The sequence below is a fragment of the Vombatus ursinus genome, unplaced genomic scaffold (assembly GCF_900497805.2).
Source record: "Vombatus ursinus unplaced genomic scaffold, bare-nosed wombat genome assembly UNPS02014832.1, whole genome shotgun sequence".
In the NCBI taxonomy this organism is placed as follows: domain Eukaryota; kingdom Metazoa; phylum Chordata; class Mammalia; order Diprotodontia; family Vombatidae; genus Vombatus; species Vombatus ursinus.
Genome location: NW_020954610.1, coordinates 1,464,941 through 1,483,090, shown reverse-complemented (window position 1 = coordinate 1,483,090; position 18,150 = coordinate 1,464,941). Strand labels below are relative to the sequence as shown.

General features: G+C 39.3%; 1 protein-coding gene across 1 annotated transcript in view; it reads left to right on the top strand.

Annotated features, from left to right (window-relative positions):
- Positions 1–18,150, top strand: part of LOC114025659 (BDNF/NT-3 growth factors receptor-like) — a 412,069-nt gene that overhangs the window by 310,907 nt on the left and 83,012 nt on the right. Inside the window, exon 14 of the mRNA XM_027839136.1 lies at positions 11,697–11,869. Coding sequence (XP_027694937.1) covers positions 11,697–11,869 — 173 coding nt within the window. The remainder of the gene's footprint in view (positions 1–11,696; positions 11,870–18,150) is intronic.

The window sequence follows — 18,150 nt, the reverse complement described above, 5'->3', positions numbered from 1 at the left end:
TAAAATAGAGATACATTATGGAATTCAAATTTAGAATCCGCATATCTCCTCCCCACCAAGAAAAAAATCTCCCATGGTGCATCAAGCCATAGTGTAATGGGGTACTGAAGCTCAAAGGGACCCAAGAAATCATCCATTCTAACCTCCCCTTCATCTCATGGATGAAAAATCTGAAGCCAGAGATTGTTTGTGGTTTGACCAATTACATAAATAAAAATGACTGTGAATCCAAGCTGATGCAAAAGAAGAGAAATTTGTTGTGATAAATGTTGAGCTTAAGTTTGGCCAGACACTTTGGTGACTCTAGGGCAGGGGTAGGGAACCTGTGCCCTCGAGGCCACATGTGGCCCTCTGGGTCCTTAAGTGTGGCCTTTCATTGCAAGTTCCCCATTTTAATTCAGTCAAAGGGCCACACTTGAGGACCTAGAGGACCACATGCTGCCTCGAGGCCACAGGTTCCCCATTCCTGCTTTTGGGTATATAACTTCTACTCTTTATACTTTTAAACCCTCTCCTTCTTTAAATCAGAGGTGATAATAATGACTTGCCTAGTATTGGGAGAGTAACTACTAAAATATTACCTCAGAATGCCTGGTAGCCATGATACCTTATCAACAAGCTAAGTGATCCATCACAAGACATACTTGTTTTTAAAGAACTAATTAGAAGACCAGGTAAGGTAATAGCTTCAGTTGCCTATTACATAGTAAAGTGATTTGAAAGAGTACAGGACATAAAATACTTAGGCTAGAACAGAGGAAATTCAACATCACAAAAAAGATGCAAAGAAGGACCACAAAATTCAGGCATAACAATAAGAATTTTATAGTTATCTACTATGTGCCAGGCACTGCATTTATAAAGTATCTACTATGTACCAGACATAGTAGCTAAGTGCTTTACAAATATTATTTCATTTGATTCTCACAGGGTCCATGGGAGATAGGTGCTATTTTTTGTTGCCATTTTACAGTTAAGGAAACTAAGGCAACTAGAGGTTAAATTACTTTCTCAAGGTCACACAGTATCTCAGGTAATATTTGAACTCAGGTCTTCCTGACGTCAGGCCCAACACTTTAACCACTGTGCTACCTAGCTGCTTTATTCTCTGGTTTATTCTCTCTCAATTTGAAGGTTAGATGGTCTAAAGCAGTGGTTCTCAAAATGTGGTCCAGGGTTCCTGACACCCTTTAAGGGGGTCCACAAAATCAAGATTATTTTCGTACTCATACTAAGATGTTTTCATTTCTGATACAGCAAATATAGATAAATGTCATACACATAAACAAAAACTTTGGGAGTTTTTAAAATAATTTCAATTAAATAATTATTTTATTTAATTAATTAAATAATTCTTATGAGTGCAAAAGTGGGGTAGCTAGGTGACAAAGTAGATAGAACATCAGCCCTGGAGTCAGGAGGACCTGAGTTCAAATCTGGTCTCAGACACTTACTAGCTGTGTGATCCTGGGCAAGTCACTTAACACCAATTCACACATACACACACACACACACACACACACACACAATATAAAAGGGTCCTGAGATCACAAAGTTTAAGAATCTCTGTTTTATATTACTACTCATTCAGACTCTCGGTTAAACTTTTTTTATTATTATTTTTATTAATTTATTTTGATTTATCAATAATCACTTCCATATACTTTTGAGTTTAAAATTTTTCTCCCCCTTCCTCCCCACCACCCTCCCCAAGACAGCACACAATCAGATATAGGCTATACATTTACATTCATATTAAACATATTTTCACATTAGTGATGTTGTAAGTAAAAATTAAAACCAATAGGAGGAACCATCAGAAAGAGGAAACAAAACTCAACAGAAGAGAAAAAAAAATAGCAATTCAACTTCCATAGTTCTTTCTTTGGATGTGGATAGCATTTTCCATCACAAGGCCTCTGGAGATGTCTTAGATCCTTGTATTGCCAGCAAAGGTTAAGTTTATCAATATTAGTCATCACACAATGTGGCTGTTATTATGTACAACATTCTCTTGGTTCTACTCACTTCACTCAGCATCAGACCATACAAGTCTTTCCAGGTTTTTCTGAAGTCAGCCTGTTCATCATTTCTTATAGCACAATAGTATTCCATTCATATACCACAACTTGCTCAGCCATTCCCCAATTGATGGGCATCCTCTCAATTTCCAATTCTTTGCCACCACAAAAAGAACTGCTATGAATATTTTTGTATATGTAGGTCCTTTTCCTGTTTGTGTGATCTCTTTGGGATATAGCCTAGAAGTGCTATTGCTGGGTCAAAGGGTATGCACATTTTTATAGCCCTTTGGGTATAGTTCCAAATTGCTCTCCAAAATGGTTGGATCATTTCACAACTCCACCAACAATGCATTAGTGTTCCAATTTTCCCACATCTTCTCCATCAGTTAAACTATTGTAATAGACTTTTGTTTCTCTGCCCCAACCTCAACCTCAATCCCTCCATCTTTGAGCCAACTTCAATATTGCTGCCTAAGTAATATTGCTAACAAACAAGTTAGACTACATCACCTCCCTTTTCCAGTTCTTCAGTGACTCTCTATTGCCAATAACATAAAGTACAGTGCTCAGCCTGGCACCAAAGCCCTCCAGATTCTGGCTCCATCCTACCATTTCTACTTGGTTTGCATTGTATTCCTTCACAGTCCTACTTTCCCACCAAACTGATCTTATTAGCTGTTACCTGATCCTTCCATGCCCTTTTCCACTTACATGCATTTAAATATGCCACCTGGGCTGTGAGGCAGTATGGTACACAGGATGTGACAACTGTCTTTGGAGTCAGAGGGTGTGGGTTCAGGTCCTGCCTGGGATATTTATTCCCAATGTGACCTCAGGCAAGATGCATAGCCTCACTGGGTCTTACTTTGCTCATCTCTAAAATGAAAGGTTGGAGAATCCCTTGCAGCTCCAAATTTATGATCTTAGGATCTTCCATGCCTAAAATGGACTTTTCTTCTCCCTTTTCCTAGTCTCCATGTACACCCTCCTTCTTGAAGTTGTCCTTGATTCCCTCTTTCTTTTATTTTTTAAAATTTATTAATTAATTTATTTTAGTTTTCAACATTCACTTCCATAAGATTTTGAATTCTAAATTTTCTCCGCCTCCGTCCCCTCCCCCCTCTTCAAGACAGCATGCAATCTGATATAGGCTCTACATATACACTCATATTAAACATATTTTCGCATTAGTCATGTAAAGAAGAATTAGAACCAATGGATCCCCCTTTCTTTTGAGACTTCATAAATCTTTCAAGACATTCTCTTTAAACTCTCCTCTGGGCTTAAGCACTTTCTAACTTGTATCATGTGTTTTTGCGGTCTTCCTCTATTAGATGTAAGCTCCTTGAAGGTTGACTTATTATCTTTTATATGTATACCGAGAACTAAGCACAGTGCCTGGAATGTGTCTCCCTACCTCCCTTTCTTAACCCTTTTCTCCCTCCCATCCTTCCCCCTTTTCCCTCTCCTTTCTCTCTCTCTCCCTCCCTCCCTCTCTGTCTCTGTCTCTCTGTCTCTCTCTCTGTGTCTCTCTGTCTCTCTGTCTCTCTCTCTCTCTCTCCCTCCCTGCCTCTCCCCCATAGATCATCTTCTTCTTGAAGGAACTATGTCCTACATAATTTTTTATCTTCTATCCCTAGTACCTAGTGCAGTACCTTGATTGTTGAAGTTACTGAACTGAATTCTGATGACTCTTTTATGAATCTTAGCCAGTTTATTAATTTTATACTTCAAAAGATCTTTGATTTCATTGGTCTGGGTACTTCTGCCTCTGACACAGTTCACAATGCCCCCATGTCTTAGTTGACAGTATATCTGACTATTTTCATGAATTGCCATGACCCCAAAATCTATTACCTGGTGGTCAGCCATCTGCTGATGAGCCTCTCTGAACAACAGATGCAGAGTTCATTGGCATGCCTTTAGTCAAAATCTTTCCATCTTGAGAATAGGCCCTGCCAGGTCTTGGACTCTGCTGGCATGGTCTTTGAAAACCCAGGGTCACCTCTATGGTATAAAGAACCACAGGGGTAGGACTTTAACAGAGCAGCTTAGCTACAGCTTTAATCTTCAAAAAATTGTTGACCTCTTTTGTTTTTTACATCACCACCATTCCCAAATAAATGCATCTCTTTGTAACAAACATTTTAAAAAGAAAGAAATGACAGTTCAGTACCACCAACCAACATATTGCCTGAGTTTGACAATGCATACTTCCCTTTCGTACCCATTGTCCCTGATATCTGCAAAGAGCAAAGAGAGTTTTCTTAACTCTTCTTCAGAGACAAATTTCTTTAGCCAAATCTCTAAAAAAAAAAAAGGGCAGATGCAAATCAGACTCATCACTCCAATAAGTACTCAAGTAATACCATAAATAATGGAAGGACTGCTTTCTAATCTCTCTCTTAATGGAATGCATTGTAAGATTTTATTAATTGTGGTACATGGCTCATTTTGTTTTGCTTTATTTTTAAATAACATAACATTACATTGAAATCACAGACTCATCCTCCCCCTATTCTCCCCAGTGCTAAAAAAGCAATAGCACCCTCATTGCATTCAGCTTCCAATCCACTGATACCTCTCCAGGGGAGTGCTGAAGATAGTTCAAACAGCGCTTGACAATTAGAACTTTCAGTTTTGAGCAATGATACCTTAGATATCAGAAAATGCTACAAATCAGGGCTTGATTTATTATTATGTTGATTTCTAGACTTAAGAAAGTGATGCATAAAATGTTAATAATGTAAATTGAAACTTAACCAGTGAGCTGATTGTCAAACCTTTATCAGTACACTGCTGCCTTCAGGTCTTTTTTCTTGAGTAATACATTCTTAGCTTGTCTTTATCTATTATATTATTGTTGTTCAGTCATGTCCAACTTATCGTGACTCCATTTGGGGTTTTCTTGGCAAAGATACTGGAGTGGTGTGCCATTTCCTTCTCCAGTGCATTTTACAGATGAGGAACTGAGCTAAATTGGGTTAAGTCACTTGCCCAGTGACACACAGTTAGTAAGTGTGTGAAGCTGGATTTGAAGTCCTGACTCCAGACCCAGAGCTCTATCCGTTGTGGCACCTTGCTGTCCTATCTATCATATACTTGTATACTTTTGGTCCTGGAGCCTTCTCATCTTAGCCTTATCCATATCAAGTGTCATCTTTCTCAACAGACTTCTCTGTTTATCAATGTCACCTTAATTCTTATTCTTCTCTTTCATAGTTAAAATGGTGATCCTACTGTATTCTGCCCTAATGAGATTAGGGAGTGTTTGGAGTATTGGTATAGGTCCAAAGGCTACGGTTGTAGGAAGACTGGAGAAAAACTGAAGTGCCTTCAGAGGAGAGTGACCAGAAGGCTAAGAGCATTTGAGGCGGGGTCACATAAGGATCAGTTAAAAGAACTAAGGCAATTTTTAGCCAGGAGAAAAGAATATGTAGAAGGGACGCACAAAGTATTTTAAATATTTGGTGGGCTTTCATATAGAAGTGGAACTGGTTCTGTTTGGTCCCAAAATCCAGAACCAGTAATAGTGAGTGGGGTTTGCAGAGAAGCATATGTTGGCTCCATATAAGGAAAAACTTTCTGACAATTAGAGCTGTTCCCAAAATGGAATGGGCAGCCTTTGGGGGTCACAAGTCGTTCCATCACTGGAGTTCTTGCAAGTACAGGCTGGATAAAAACTTACCAGGGATATCATAGAGGGGATTATTGTTAAGCTGTGCTATGGACAAGATGGGCTTGGTCCAAGGTCCCTTGGGACTGATATTATATTATATGATCATTATATGAACTCATTTGAGTTATTGAGTTATTAAGGACAGTCTTCATAAATTCACCCTCTTCTTCATCATGAAATAAGTCATTGACAGAGCTTTTAAATAAAATCAGAGCTGGTAATAATTCTAGCTTCCCAGTGAATGTGTTTCCCTATTTTGATCCTGAGCTATTCAGCACCAGCCTTGGATGAGACCCTTTGACCTCATTTACTTGATAATATAGAGAAAGATACCAGTAGGCTACAGATTGACTTGGAAAACTACAAATTAGCATTATATATTTTATTGTATTTTGATTTACTTTGTTAAACGTTTCCAAATTACATTTTAATTGGTTTGGGCTGCAATCTTTTTGTAGAGCATGTGATCAGCAAGTTTGACACCTCTGACCTAAATCACACTTACCAACTGTAGAGCTGAGAATTTCTTATGGGCAAGATAAAGGGTAGAATAAAAGCTCTTTATTTAATTTATCCTTGCATTTTGTCATGGGTGTGGTGGTATGTGTCTAAAGTACTCCTGGAGGATGCTGAGGCTGGTGGATCACTTCAGCTCAGGAGCTCTGAGCTGCAGTAGGGTGGAAGTCAATCAGTGTCTTCATTAAGTCCAGCACCAATATGGGAAGCCCCCAAGATGGTGGTGGGTAGTGGTAGAGAGGGAAGGCACTAGGCTGCCCAAGGATTACAATTGATCCAGCTCAGAAATGGAGCAAGTCAAAGCTTCCGTGCTTATTAGCAGTGGGATTGACCCATGAGTGGCTACTGTACTTCCAGCTAGAGAAAAATAGAGAGACCTACGGTGGAAAACAAAACAAAATAAAAACATGACAATAAAATATTTCCTTTCATTTTTAGGACTTCTAGGGAAAACTTATTTAATCTCATTTGTTTCTTAGATTTTTCTTCCTACTGGCCCCTTTTTCATGCCCTAAATTTGTTGAAATCTACATTTTCTAAATTAATTTCTCATTATTGTGCTATTTGTTTCTTCTTCCTTTAATTAGGATTATTTATTTATTTAGTGAGGCAATTGGGAGCTAAGTGACTTGCCCAGGGTCACATAGCTAGTGAGTGTTATGTGTCTGAGGCTGGATTTGAACTGAGGTCCTCCTGACTCCAGGGCTGGTGCTCTATCCACTGTGCCACCTAGCTGCCCCTAACTAGGATTTTTAAACTAGTATCTTGTAGTCATTTCCAATAACATTTATGACTACTGTCAAATCCTTAACTAGTTTTTCCCTGAAAGAATTTACTTAAAGTGTCCTCTTTGGTTTAGCACCTTTGTCTTTTAAGAAATTATCCATGGAACATTTTAGAAAAAAATGTTTGATGGTTTCTAGCCTTTCCCAAAAGATGTATAGATAAGAAAAGTTCTACTTTCAAATCTTGAGCCCAAAGAACTTAGGTGAGTTAACCAAAGAATTCCTCCTGTATCTTAGAATGACAAGATTACAGATTTAGAGCTGGAAAAAGACCTTGAAGGTTCCAAACTCATCATTTTCCAGATGGGGAAATTAAGAGTTAGAGAGGTGACCATAAATAATAGGACATTAAAATTAAGAGATATTAAGAGTCAGAGAAGTAAATTTCCTAAGATCATGAGACAGTACATTGAGAGCCAGTATGTAAACCCTGCAGCCTTTGATTTCAAATCCAATATAGGAAGGCTTCTCTTCTGCAGTTCAGATCTGGCCTCAGAAACTTACTAGTTGTGTGATCCTTGGCAAGCCACTTAACCCTATTTGCCTCAGTTTCCTCATCTGTAGAATAAGCTGGAGAAGGAAATGGCAAACCATTCCAATATTTCTGCCAAGAAAATCCCAAATAGGGTCATGAAAAGTCAGACACAACTATAAATGACTGAAAAACAACAGTACTCTTTCTCCTGTACCATGTTAAATCCTGGTTTAGAAATTAGCAATAAGTTTCTAAATCTTTCTTTTCTCTTTCCTTTTAACCCAGACATCTGTGCTTTTTTGGCATCAGATAACATGCCTGTTTTCCTAGAAGCATTTAGGTGGTGTAGTGGTTAAAAAGTGTTGCGCTTGGAATCAGGAAGATATGAGTTCAGCTATGAACCTCAGATACTTGCTAGGTCAATGACCCTGGGTAAATCACTTAACCTTTGTCTGCCTCAGTTTCCAAAACTATAAAATGGGGATAATAAGATCACCTACTTCCTAGGGTTGTTGTGAAGATAAAACTAAATAATATTTATAAACCTCTTAACACGGTGCCTGGAACACAGTAAGTGTTTAATAAATGCTTATTTTCATTCTTAGTATAAAAGATGACTATATATATATATATATATATATATATATATATAATTTCCCCTTTTCCCCCCTATGTGCCATGCCCCTTTCAGAGCCTGGTATAATGGTCACATGTTCTACCTATAGCATAGCAGTTATTCGTGTTAAATTATAACTGTCTGTTTCTCTACTAAAGTCCCAAGTTTCTTCTCCAGACTTTCCTCTTCATTATTGTTCAGACATTTCAGATAATCAGGAGTTTTTTCTTGTGTTTCCTACCTTCCCCTGTTTAACCATCAGAAGCTTTCAATTCTGTTCTCAAACTTAGCTCACTCCCCAGTACACTGTCTAGCTAGAATCAATGCATACTTCATGCACTGTTTGACTATTTTGAGCAAGAGGTGAGGAAGCTCCCTTGGGATTTTCCTCAGAAGTCATGTCAGTTATGGAGATGTCAAAAAATTTATAAGCAAAAAGAAACAGTAAAGTTCCAGAGTTGACACTTGGAATAAGAAAATCCTGGTGTTCAATGATGGGGTTAGCGTGTGGCAGATGATGGTCAGGAAGAAGAAATGTTACAAAGAGAAACTGGTGTTATGTCTGTGGGTGAAGTGTAACACCAGGGGATTGGATGGACCAGAGAAAACTTTCATTAATTGAAAGAAATGACAGTTACTTACCCCAGAGTGTCCTCCAATGCTATAAGTAGAATGACTTTTTAACAGAGTTTTAGGACAAGGCTTTTCTGTCCTGGAAATCAAGTTGTCTGGATTCAGTTTCAGTCAAAGGCAATCCACCCGTGGAGCAACATGCTTCTTCCTTAGTTTTTTGTCCCAAGAAAGTTCAAGGTTTTTTAACTTATCCCCACCTGACTTTCTGAGTCCTAGAATACAGAATCAAGTCACCTTTTGGAATAAGTACTTAGCTTGTGATACAGATCAACAGGTAGGGTAAAGTAGGATTGCTTGGAAAGGTTCATTAATGAAATAAGATTTATTAAGCACCTACTATAAGCAAAGCATATTGCTGGGTGCTGGGGAGACAAAGACGAAATGGAAAGAGTCTTGCCTTCAAGGAACTCACATTCCATGGGAATATACGATGTATACTGAAAGAAAATGAGATGAAATATATGCAAATGATTTAGAGGTAGACAGTATTAGCAACTGAGGGGATGCAGAAAGACTTTGTCTACAAGAAGGCATCTGATCTGAGCCTTGAAGGAAGGTAAAAATTCCAAAAGGTAGAGATGAGGAGATATAGAGCAATGATATAATGTTGTGTGCAACACCCCCAGCTAGTGGATAGAGTGCCCAGCCTGAAGTCAAGAAGACTCATCTTTCCGAGTTCAAATCTGACCTCAGACACTTCCTAGATGTGTGACTTTGGGCAAGTCACTTAACCCAGTTTGCCTCAGTTTCTTCATCTGTAAAGTGAGCTGGAGAAGGAAATGACAAACCACTCCAGTATCTTTGCCAAGAAAACCCCCAATGGGGTTACAAAGAGTCAGATACGACTGAAACAACAACAAAAATAGAACACCCCTCCCCACCTCTTCTCTGGAAAAAAATCCAAAAGGCCATATTTGTGACTCTTCCATGAGCAACCATAATAGAAAAATAAAGAAAGTCAATTTGGTGGCAGACAGCCCAGGTACTGAAACTCCTCAGGACATGCACCTACACAAGATCACAGTATAGGCATGATGCCACTATTCATTTTGCCATTAAGTACAGAATGTGCAGTTACTGTAACAGCTTCTATGCTTAAGGCACTTCTTGCCTCACAGAGATAGGTAGCATCCCCTGAGCCACATAACATCCATTCTTTACAAAGCCAGGAAGTGCTGTTTTGTTCACTTCTGAAAACACTCTAAAGATTAAATTATGAATGTCCTTGACAAACTCTTTTAAAAATACTTTTCCAAAGTTTCACTGAAGAAATGACTGCATCTCAAATATGCTGGGTACCTTGGACCTGTGCTGTTAAAAGTTGCTAATGCAACAGGGAAGGTTGGGGCTTGAGACACTCACCTCCCCTCTCCTCCTTCTTCCCTCCCTTCCCCACCAGGTTCTCTAAGTAAGACTTAGTGAATAGGGAGTTTAGGAGTCATTATACTAGCTCACAGCCACATAATGCTTTGACATTCACAAAGTACTTCCTAGGACAACCCTGAGAAGGGGAAAGTGCCAATGTTAATAATAAAAAAGAATAGCTAACATTTGCATTGCAATGGAAGGTTTGTAAAGGATTTTGCATACATTATCTCATTTTTTCCTCACAACAAGCCTAAGAGGCAGCTGCTATTATTATCTCCATTTTACAGATGAGGAAACTGAGGTTTGTAGGAGGTTAAGTGACTTGCCCAGGGTCATGTGTCTAGTTGGTATTTGAGGTAGGATTCAAACTTGGACTTTTCTGACTTCAAGTCTAGTGCTCTATGTAACTGCATGGCACCAGCCAGCTGCTATAAGGGATTCTGTTTTCATTGCCATTTTGGAGAAGAGGAAAGTAAAATTCAGAGAGGTCAGAGGATTTACACAAGGTCACACAGAGCCAGACTTGAATTCAAGTTGAATGTTTCCATGGTCAGCACCCTTTTCACTGCACCGTTCTATCTTTCTGTACATGAGGTTGCTGATGTTTTCATTCAGTCCTAATTTAGTGGGGGGAAAGCCTAATGCTGGTTTACAACAGGAACTACTAGATTTTATCCTAATAATAATAAAGTCTTGTCTCCCTGAATCTTCAGCTACTCCTCCTCAGGTATAATACAGGTGGCACAATTTGTATATAGCCATAAAGAAAATGGAGGACACCACCTAAATGCTTCTAGGAAAACAGGCATGCTATCTGATGCCAAAAAAGTACAGATGTCTGGGTTAAATGCCCAGTTGGCATTATACTGGGTCTTTTTATCTTTAGCAACATGATAATTTTGTAGGTGGAAGGTAGGTGGTGCAATGGATAGAAAACTGGGCCTTGATTCAGGATGTTTTCTCTTTCTGAGTTCAAATCTGGCCTCAGATTAGCCTCAGACTGGTCTCTGACTAGCTGTGTGATCCCAGACAAGTCATTTAAGCCTGTTTGCCTCAGTTTCTTCATCTGTAAAATGAGCTGGAGAAGAGCATGGCAAACCACTCCAGTATCTTTGCCAAGAAAACCCCAAATGGAGTCGCAAAGAATTGAACATGACTGAACAACAACAAATTTTGTAGCCAGAGAGATTTCTCCCTGGCCAGGAAAGTCTCTTGATTTCAAAATCCCATTAACATATGCTGAGGAAGGATCCTGAAAATATTATCTGAATAAAAAAGATCATATGTTATAATATTGGAGGAACCCATCTAATGAGAGTTGAGTTCATTAAATGTCATCCCTCTTCAGCAAGGGCTTAAAAGGAGTGAAAACTATGAGAAAAATATGTGCACACAAATAATCAATCATAGCCTAATGTGTTATGGTCTCAAAAATTAAAAAGAAAGTGTTTTCCAGTAATCTTTTATTTAAGTTGAATTTCCTACACATTCTGTCATTTGCACTCATATACAAATGACTATTTTTTATGCAGAGACTCACTTTAATTCACCCATGTTTTTAATTTTTAAATTATTTTGCTCTTCTCTTCCACCTAACCAGACACTGAAAGATGCCAGCGAAAATGCCCGCAAGGACTTCCACCGAGAGGCTGAATTACTGACCAATCTCCAGCATGAGCACATCGTGAAATTCTATGGTGTCTGTGTGGAAGGGGATCCTCTTATTATGGTCTTTGAATATATGAAGCATGGAGATCTCAACAAATATCTCAGGTACAGTTGCTGGGCTAGAGGGAGAGCTGTGTGCCCATCAAAGTAGAAAGCCAGGGAAGTTTCTGCCTCTTATGAATCTAGGAATGGAATACCACTAATATTTCACTTCAAATTCAGCTAAACAAGCATTCATTAAGCATCTCCTGTATGCAAAGCAACACACTAAATAACAGATACGCAAAGTTTAAAAGAAAACAGATCCTCGCTTCAAGGAGCTGTGAGAAATAATTGTTTCTCTCTTGTATTAATAACTGATTATTGTATTAGGACCAAGGGTTTTTTCCCTTTCCTACTTCCTTATCCAGAAATTAATTAGTGTGGGAAATCTCTCTTCAAGATTTACCCAGGCCAAGATCTAATCCGATAGTAAAAGAAATTCTAAGTTTTTAGATAATAGGTACATTCCTGCTCATTGTGTTTGCTCAGACAGGCCTGGGAAAATGTGGATCCTCCCTTTTGTCAGACAAGTGATATGGAATTGATAAGTTTCTTTGGCCAAGATTTGGGTGATCCAAGTCCTGAACTCCAAGATCCTTATTGTAATATAGCCCAGCTTCTCATTTTAATATTAATTTTCTCATTAATTTTTAACCAATCAGAGTTAATAACCTGCTCTTCCAAGGGCATATAAACTGTGAGCACACTGCCATGAGGTGCCTTTGGTCTGAGAAAGATGGCCAAATGACCATCCTTTTATTAACAAACACGCTGACATTATTAATAAGATGATTAAATTACCCAAGAAACTATGTCTCTCAAACCTTTTAACAACCACAGAGCTTGCATTCTACTAGAGAGATAAAACAGGTATGCCAATATGTAAATAACATAAGTACAATAAAAGTGATCAGAAGTCTATACCACTGTCTGGAGCAGGCTTCAGAGCTTGCCTGTATAACCTGCTTTGGATCAGATATTGTACTCCCGAGGTGGGTCAGATTTCCACTGAGGGAAAGGAAATCAACTATCTTAGCACATGGTCCTTTTCTATAATTAACCCAGCATAATGAAACATTCAACATTTTATTCTGAGAGGAGGTACTCAAAGCAAGGAAAAGGAAATTTGTGGTGGGTCTAAAATAAAATAAGAGATAGAAAATGGTTATTGTTTTGATTCCTCACTGTAATAACTATCAGCTATCTAAGCAAGAAGAAAATTGCAGGGAACTGAGTTTGATAAGAAAGAAGTTCATGATCAGCCTGGTAGGAATTTGCTTAAATATTTCTGTCTTACTGTTACTGTGACCTAAGGTGAGTCATTTGACCCTCAGAATCTTTGTTTCCTGAAGTGTTCTTACTAGATGACTTTTAAAACTCTATCCCCCCTCCCCCACTTCTACTTTCTGCAAAATTGGAGCAGTTATTGCTCATGATCTATTGCTTTTTGTGAATTTTTCCCCTTTTTTGTCCAGAGTAGAGGCAGCATGGTATAGTGTAAAGAGTGTTGGGCTTGGAACAAACACTTGGATTTAAAACTTTCTTACTTCTCTTACTTATTAGATGTGTCCAGAATATAAGATATGAAGCTTCTAGCAATTAAAAAAAAATCTTTAAGTTAATGGTGTGTCTAGAATGCTCTTCTACCCAGCATCTGAGCTGGCATCAAAGGGCACAATTTAGTACATTCAAGCAAGGGAGGACCCAGAAAATCTGTAGTTTAAATGGGGATAGGAAAAGGACCTATCATTTCATTGGTATAAGGGGACTCCTAGATATGAACACAAGTTGGCACCCTTTTCTGCAATGTAGTCTTAGAGAGTGGCAGGGAGCCCTTAGAGGTAAGGAACTTGCCCAGAATCACAAAGCCAGCATGTATATGAGACTGGACTGGAACCTAGGTCTGCCTGTCTCCACTAGCTAAAACAGGACTTCCTCTTGAAACCAGTTTAGTATTCACTATACCATGTTGCTTCGCACACAGTGTAGCTAAATATATGAAAGAATGCTGGAAGGGGAGAGGGTTATTGGTGTTTGTCAAAACATCATTGCTTGGACTGCCTAGACACCTTCTTACAATACTTTATTCAATGGATGATCCATTTCAGTTGTTAAGCCCCTCTTCCTTACCATGCCTTGGGTCAATAATGTATATAAAAGTTTAGTCAAGAAAATATTTGGTGAAGTTCGCAGTGAGTAGTTGGTTTGTGGTATAATGAGTTTTCCTTCTAAAGATTGATTTTGTTTTACTTACAATTACTGAAATAGCAAAAAAAAAAATCACATAGTTTAAATATTATCATCCTGTTCTATCAGCCATCACTTGGTGCATGGAGGAGAAGATGAATCATGTGGAACTCTTCCCCTTTCCACACAACTGACCCTGGTTACCTACCCCTGTTGTTTGAAGGCTTGGTATTCCACCCTCTTCTTTGTGCCCCATGCTACCCTCCTTAATTAAGATAGTTCTTTTCCTGTCTTGCTACCATAATGCATCAAATGGCTGGGGTTAGAGGTTTAAATGTGCTCTGGATGGGCTCATATTATCTACCTGGAGGCATCTCAACACCTTTTTTTTCCCTTCCCTTGTTCAGGCACCCTCCCATCAACTTCCCATCCAAGTTCAAGAAGGAGCAGGTAGGCACCTGATCTGGTGTCTCATATAGGGCATGTAGCAACTAGTAACCTCCTCTGCTTGATTTGAGAATCTGCCCAATTCTTCGGGGCAGGATATTATTTATTGCTGCAAAAGAGTCAGGTTCTCATGCTAGGTAGTGTTTGGCAAAAGCAGCTGCATAATACCACGCATGATGGAACCCTAATTCCCCGGTTCCCTATTTGCTGCCTTCTTTGTGCTCTTAGGTGTTATTAGACATTTTTTTTTCTGGTTAGAGGGGTAAAAAATAGATGGGGCTCTTATGAATGGGCCAAGGTTAGTTGTAAGTGTTCTTCAATCCCAGAGGATTGGCTTGTTATGGCCACAGTGCTGACCATTCCCTTCCCAAGCAAGATGGAACCCACTTCAATCCTTCCCTATCTCCCACAGCCAGGTTCATTGAATGTTAGAGCTGGAAGGAACCTTGGAGATCTCCTAGTCCAACTCCATTTTACAATGGAGGAATCAGCTTTGGAAACAATCAGGTGACTTAGCCAAGCTCACACAGTTAAGAGCAGAGCTGGGTTTTGAACCTGAGGTTTCTCTTCAAATCAGTGCTCTTTTCAAGGTTCCCTTCTTATATTCCTAAGAAGATAGCTTTCTCTGAACAAGATTCTAAAATTCCCTTTTCCTGGCAAGCACTGCAGAGTAGCCCAAGGGGTCAGAGCAGAGCAGTCTGGTGTGGACTTTGTTAGGAATGTATTTAGATAACACATCTTCCTCTTACCATAAGGAGTTCACTTTACTGCTAGAGTGGCATGCCAGGACTACTCCTGAGAAAGAGGGGGCTTAAAATCATTCCAGAAAGAAGGGGGGGCAAATGACATTAACCAGATGGGAACCTACTGAGAATGATGTCTACCAATTGAGAGAATATATAAGAATTTGAAGGGCCACGAGCTCTCTAATGTCAAGATGTTACCTGACATAAAATAAGAGTGGTGAATCTTTTTACCCAGCTGTGTTGACTGTTTGTTGTGTCTCTGTATTCAGAGTTCAAGCTGGAAGGGACTATATGCACATATACATATGTGTATATATATATATATATATATATATAATCTAGACTAATCCTCTTGTTTTATTGATGAAACAGAAGCCCAGGTTCGTTAAGGGATCTTATTTGTTGTTGTTTAGTCATTTCAGTCTTGTCTGAGCCTTTATGACCCCATTTGAGATTTTCTTGACAAAGATACTGGAGTGGTTTGCCATTTCCTTCTCCAGATCATTTTACAGATGAGGAAGCTAAGGCAAACAGGGTTAAGTGACTTGCCCAGGGTCACACAGTTAGAAAGTGTCTGAGGCCAGATTTGAATTCAGAAAGATGAGTCTTCCCGACTCAGGGTTGAGTTCTATCCACTGTACTGCCTGGCTGCCCTTTAAGGAGTTGCCCAAGGTCATACATGGAGTAAGAATCAGAGAAAGGATTGCAGCCTAGGTCCTCTGACTTCAAGTCCTGTGGGTTTTCCATTATACTAGAGATTGAATGAAATTAGGGTCACAGATTAATGATTGGACAAGATCCCAACAGTCATCCAGTCAATCTGGCTCTCTCATTTTACAGAGGAAAAAAAAAATACCTGAGGCTCAGGGGAATTAAGAGCCTTGCATAAAGTCACTCAAGTATTAAGTATTCCCAGCAGGATTTGATCCCATGTCCTCTGACTCTTGAGCAGTTATGTTCTTTCCATTGTATCATGCTGCTTCCTAGTGCCTTTCCTCTGAGATTATCTTCATTTATCCCGTGCATATCTCATCTGTACCTAGTTGTTTGCATGTTCTCTCCCCATTACCCTGTGAGTTCCCTGAGAACAGGGACTGATTTTTTTTGGTTTGTTTTACCTTCGTATCTCTTGGACTTAACATGCTACCTGACACATAGTAAGCACTCAATAAATGATTGTTGACTTGAGATGAGATAATAATCTTCTGTAAGGGAAATAAATTTAAGGTGCATAAATGGTATACTTTACTTTATAAGCTGAATCATTGCTTAGCCTCATTTTTCTCGTAAGAAGAATGAGGGAGTTGGCCTTGATGGGGCCTACCATCCTTTGCAGCCTTAGATCTGTGCCCCTGTTGCTATGCCGACTTGCTCATTTGGATTTTCCCAGTTTGGGTCTGCCTTTCCTCCCTTCAGTACGTTAGCAAGTTTGGATAAGTGCTTTTCTATTTGAAGGTCAGTCTGAGGACCACTGACCTCTTCTAATGACTGAGAGCCTCCTCTCTCCTCCCCAACCCTCCTCGCTGTGCTGTGTGGAGGTTTAGACTTGATTAACTTTTAATGAAGGGGAAAGGTCAGGCCCTTTAGTGGGCTTCACAGTCCTCTTAGCAGACTATATTCCAGTATAAGGGAAAAAAAAAAGAAAACCTATCATTATCTGAGCTTTCATCTCTTCTTCCTTCCTTCACTTTTTTTTAAATAGACCTTTGTTCAATAAACCTTTCTCTCAGATAGTAGAGTCAAGTTAACAAGAATTTATTAAGCTTGAGCTTTCATCTCTTCTTCCTTTCTTTATTTTTTAAACAGACCTTTGTTCAATAAACCTTTCTCTCAGCTAGTACAGTCAAATCAACAAGCATTTATTAAGCACCTGCTGTGTGCCCAGCACTGTGCTAAGAGCTGGAAAAAGTAAAAGACAGCCCCTGAGCTCAAGGATCCCACAGTCTAATGGGGGAGATGACATTCCAACAACTATATGTAACCAAGACATAGAGTGAATAATTGGAAATAATCTTAGATTATTACTAGGATTAAAGATTGGGAAAGGCTTCTTGTAGGAGCTGAGACTTAGCTTAAGTCTTGACTGAAGCCAGGAAGTGGAGAAGAGGAGGGAGGGAGTTCCAGGTATTGGGAGATTGTGGGGGCAGCTAGTGAAAATGCCGACAGTCCAGAGATGGAGTGTCTTGTTTGTGTGAGAAACAGCCAGGAGACTGAATCCAAGGATGATGGCGTCCATGACAGAAAAAAAGGATGGTAGAAAAAGGGATGGTTTGGCGGGGAAGGATGATGCTTATGGTTGTTGCTTCCCTTCCTGACCTATTTATTTCTTTACCTCTTACAGTCTGGTTTTTGACTCAGCTGAAACTACTAACTCTAATGTCATTGACAATATTATTAATACTGTAACATATTAATAGTCAGAAGGGGCTGGTGGTGGAACACCACTCACATAAAGCACAAAACTACTTTCTCCTCTCTCCTCAGGGACAAAATGGGGCAGTGGATAGAACTGGTTGTAGGGGCTGTCCAAATGTTGGTGTTGGAATTTTTTTTTGAATGATGTCAAGAAGCTAACAGCGATTTGTAGTACCTGAAGTAGTGTGAACTCTGTCTGGAATGAAGGTTGACAGCAGATTATGAAGTGCCTTGAATGCCCAACTGAGAAGATTCTTTTTCATTTAATTTGAGAGGCAATAGGGAACAATTGAAGCTGAGAAAGAGAAAGAGAGACAGACAGACAGACAGAGAGAGAGAGACAGAGACAGAGAGACAGAGAGAGAGACAGAGAGACAGAGAGAGACATACAGAGACGGACAGAGACAGAGAGAAGGACAGAGACAGACAGAGACAGAGACAGACAGACAGACATAGAGAAAGAGACAGAGAAGGACAGGCAGACAGAGACAGAGAGACAGATACTTAGAGACAGAGAGACAGAAAAAGACAGAGACAGAGACAGACAGA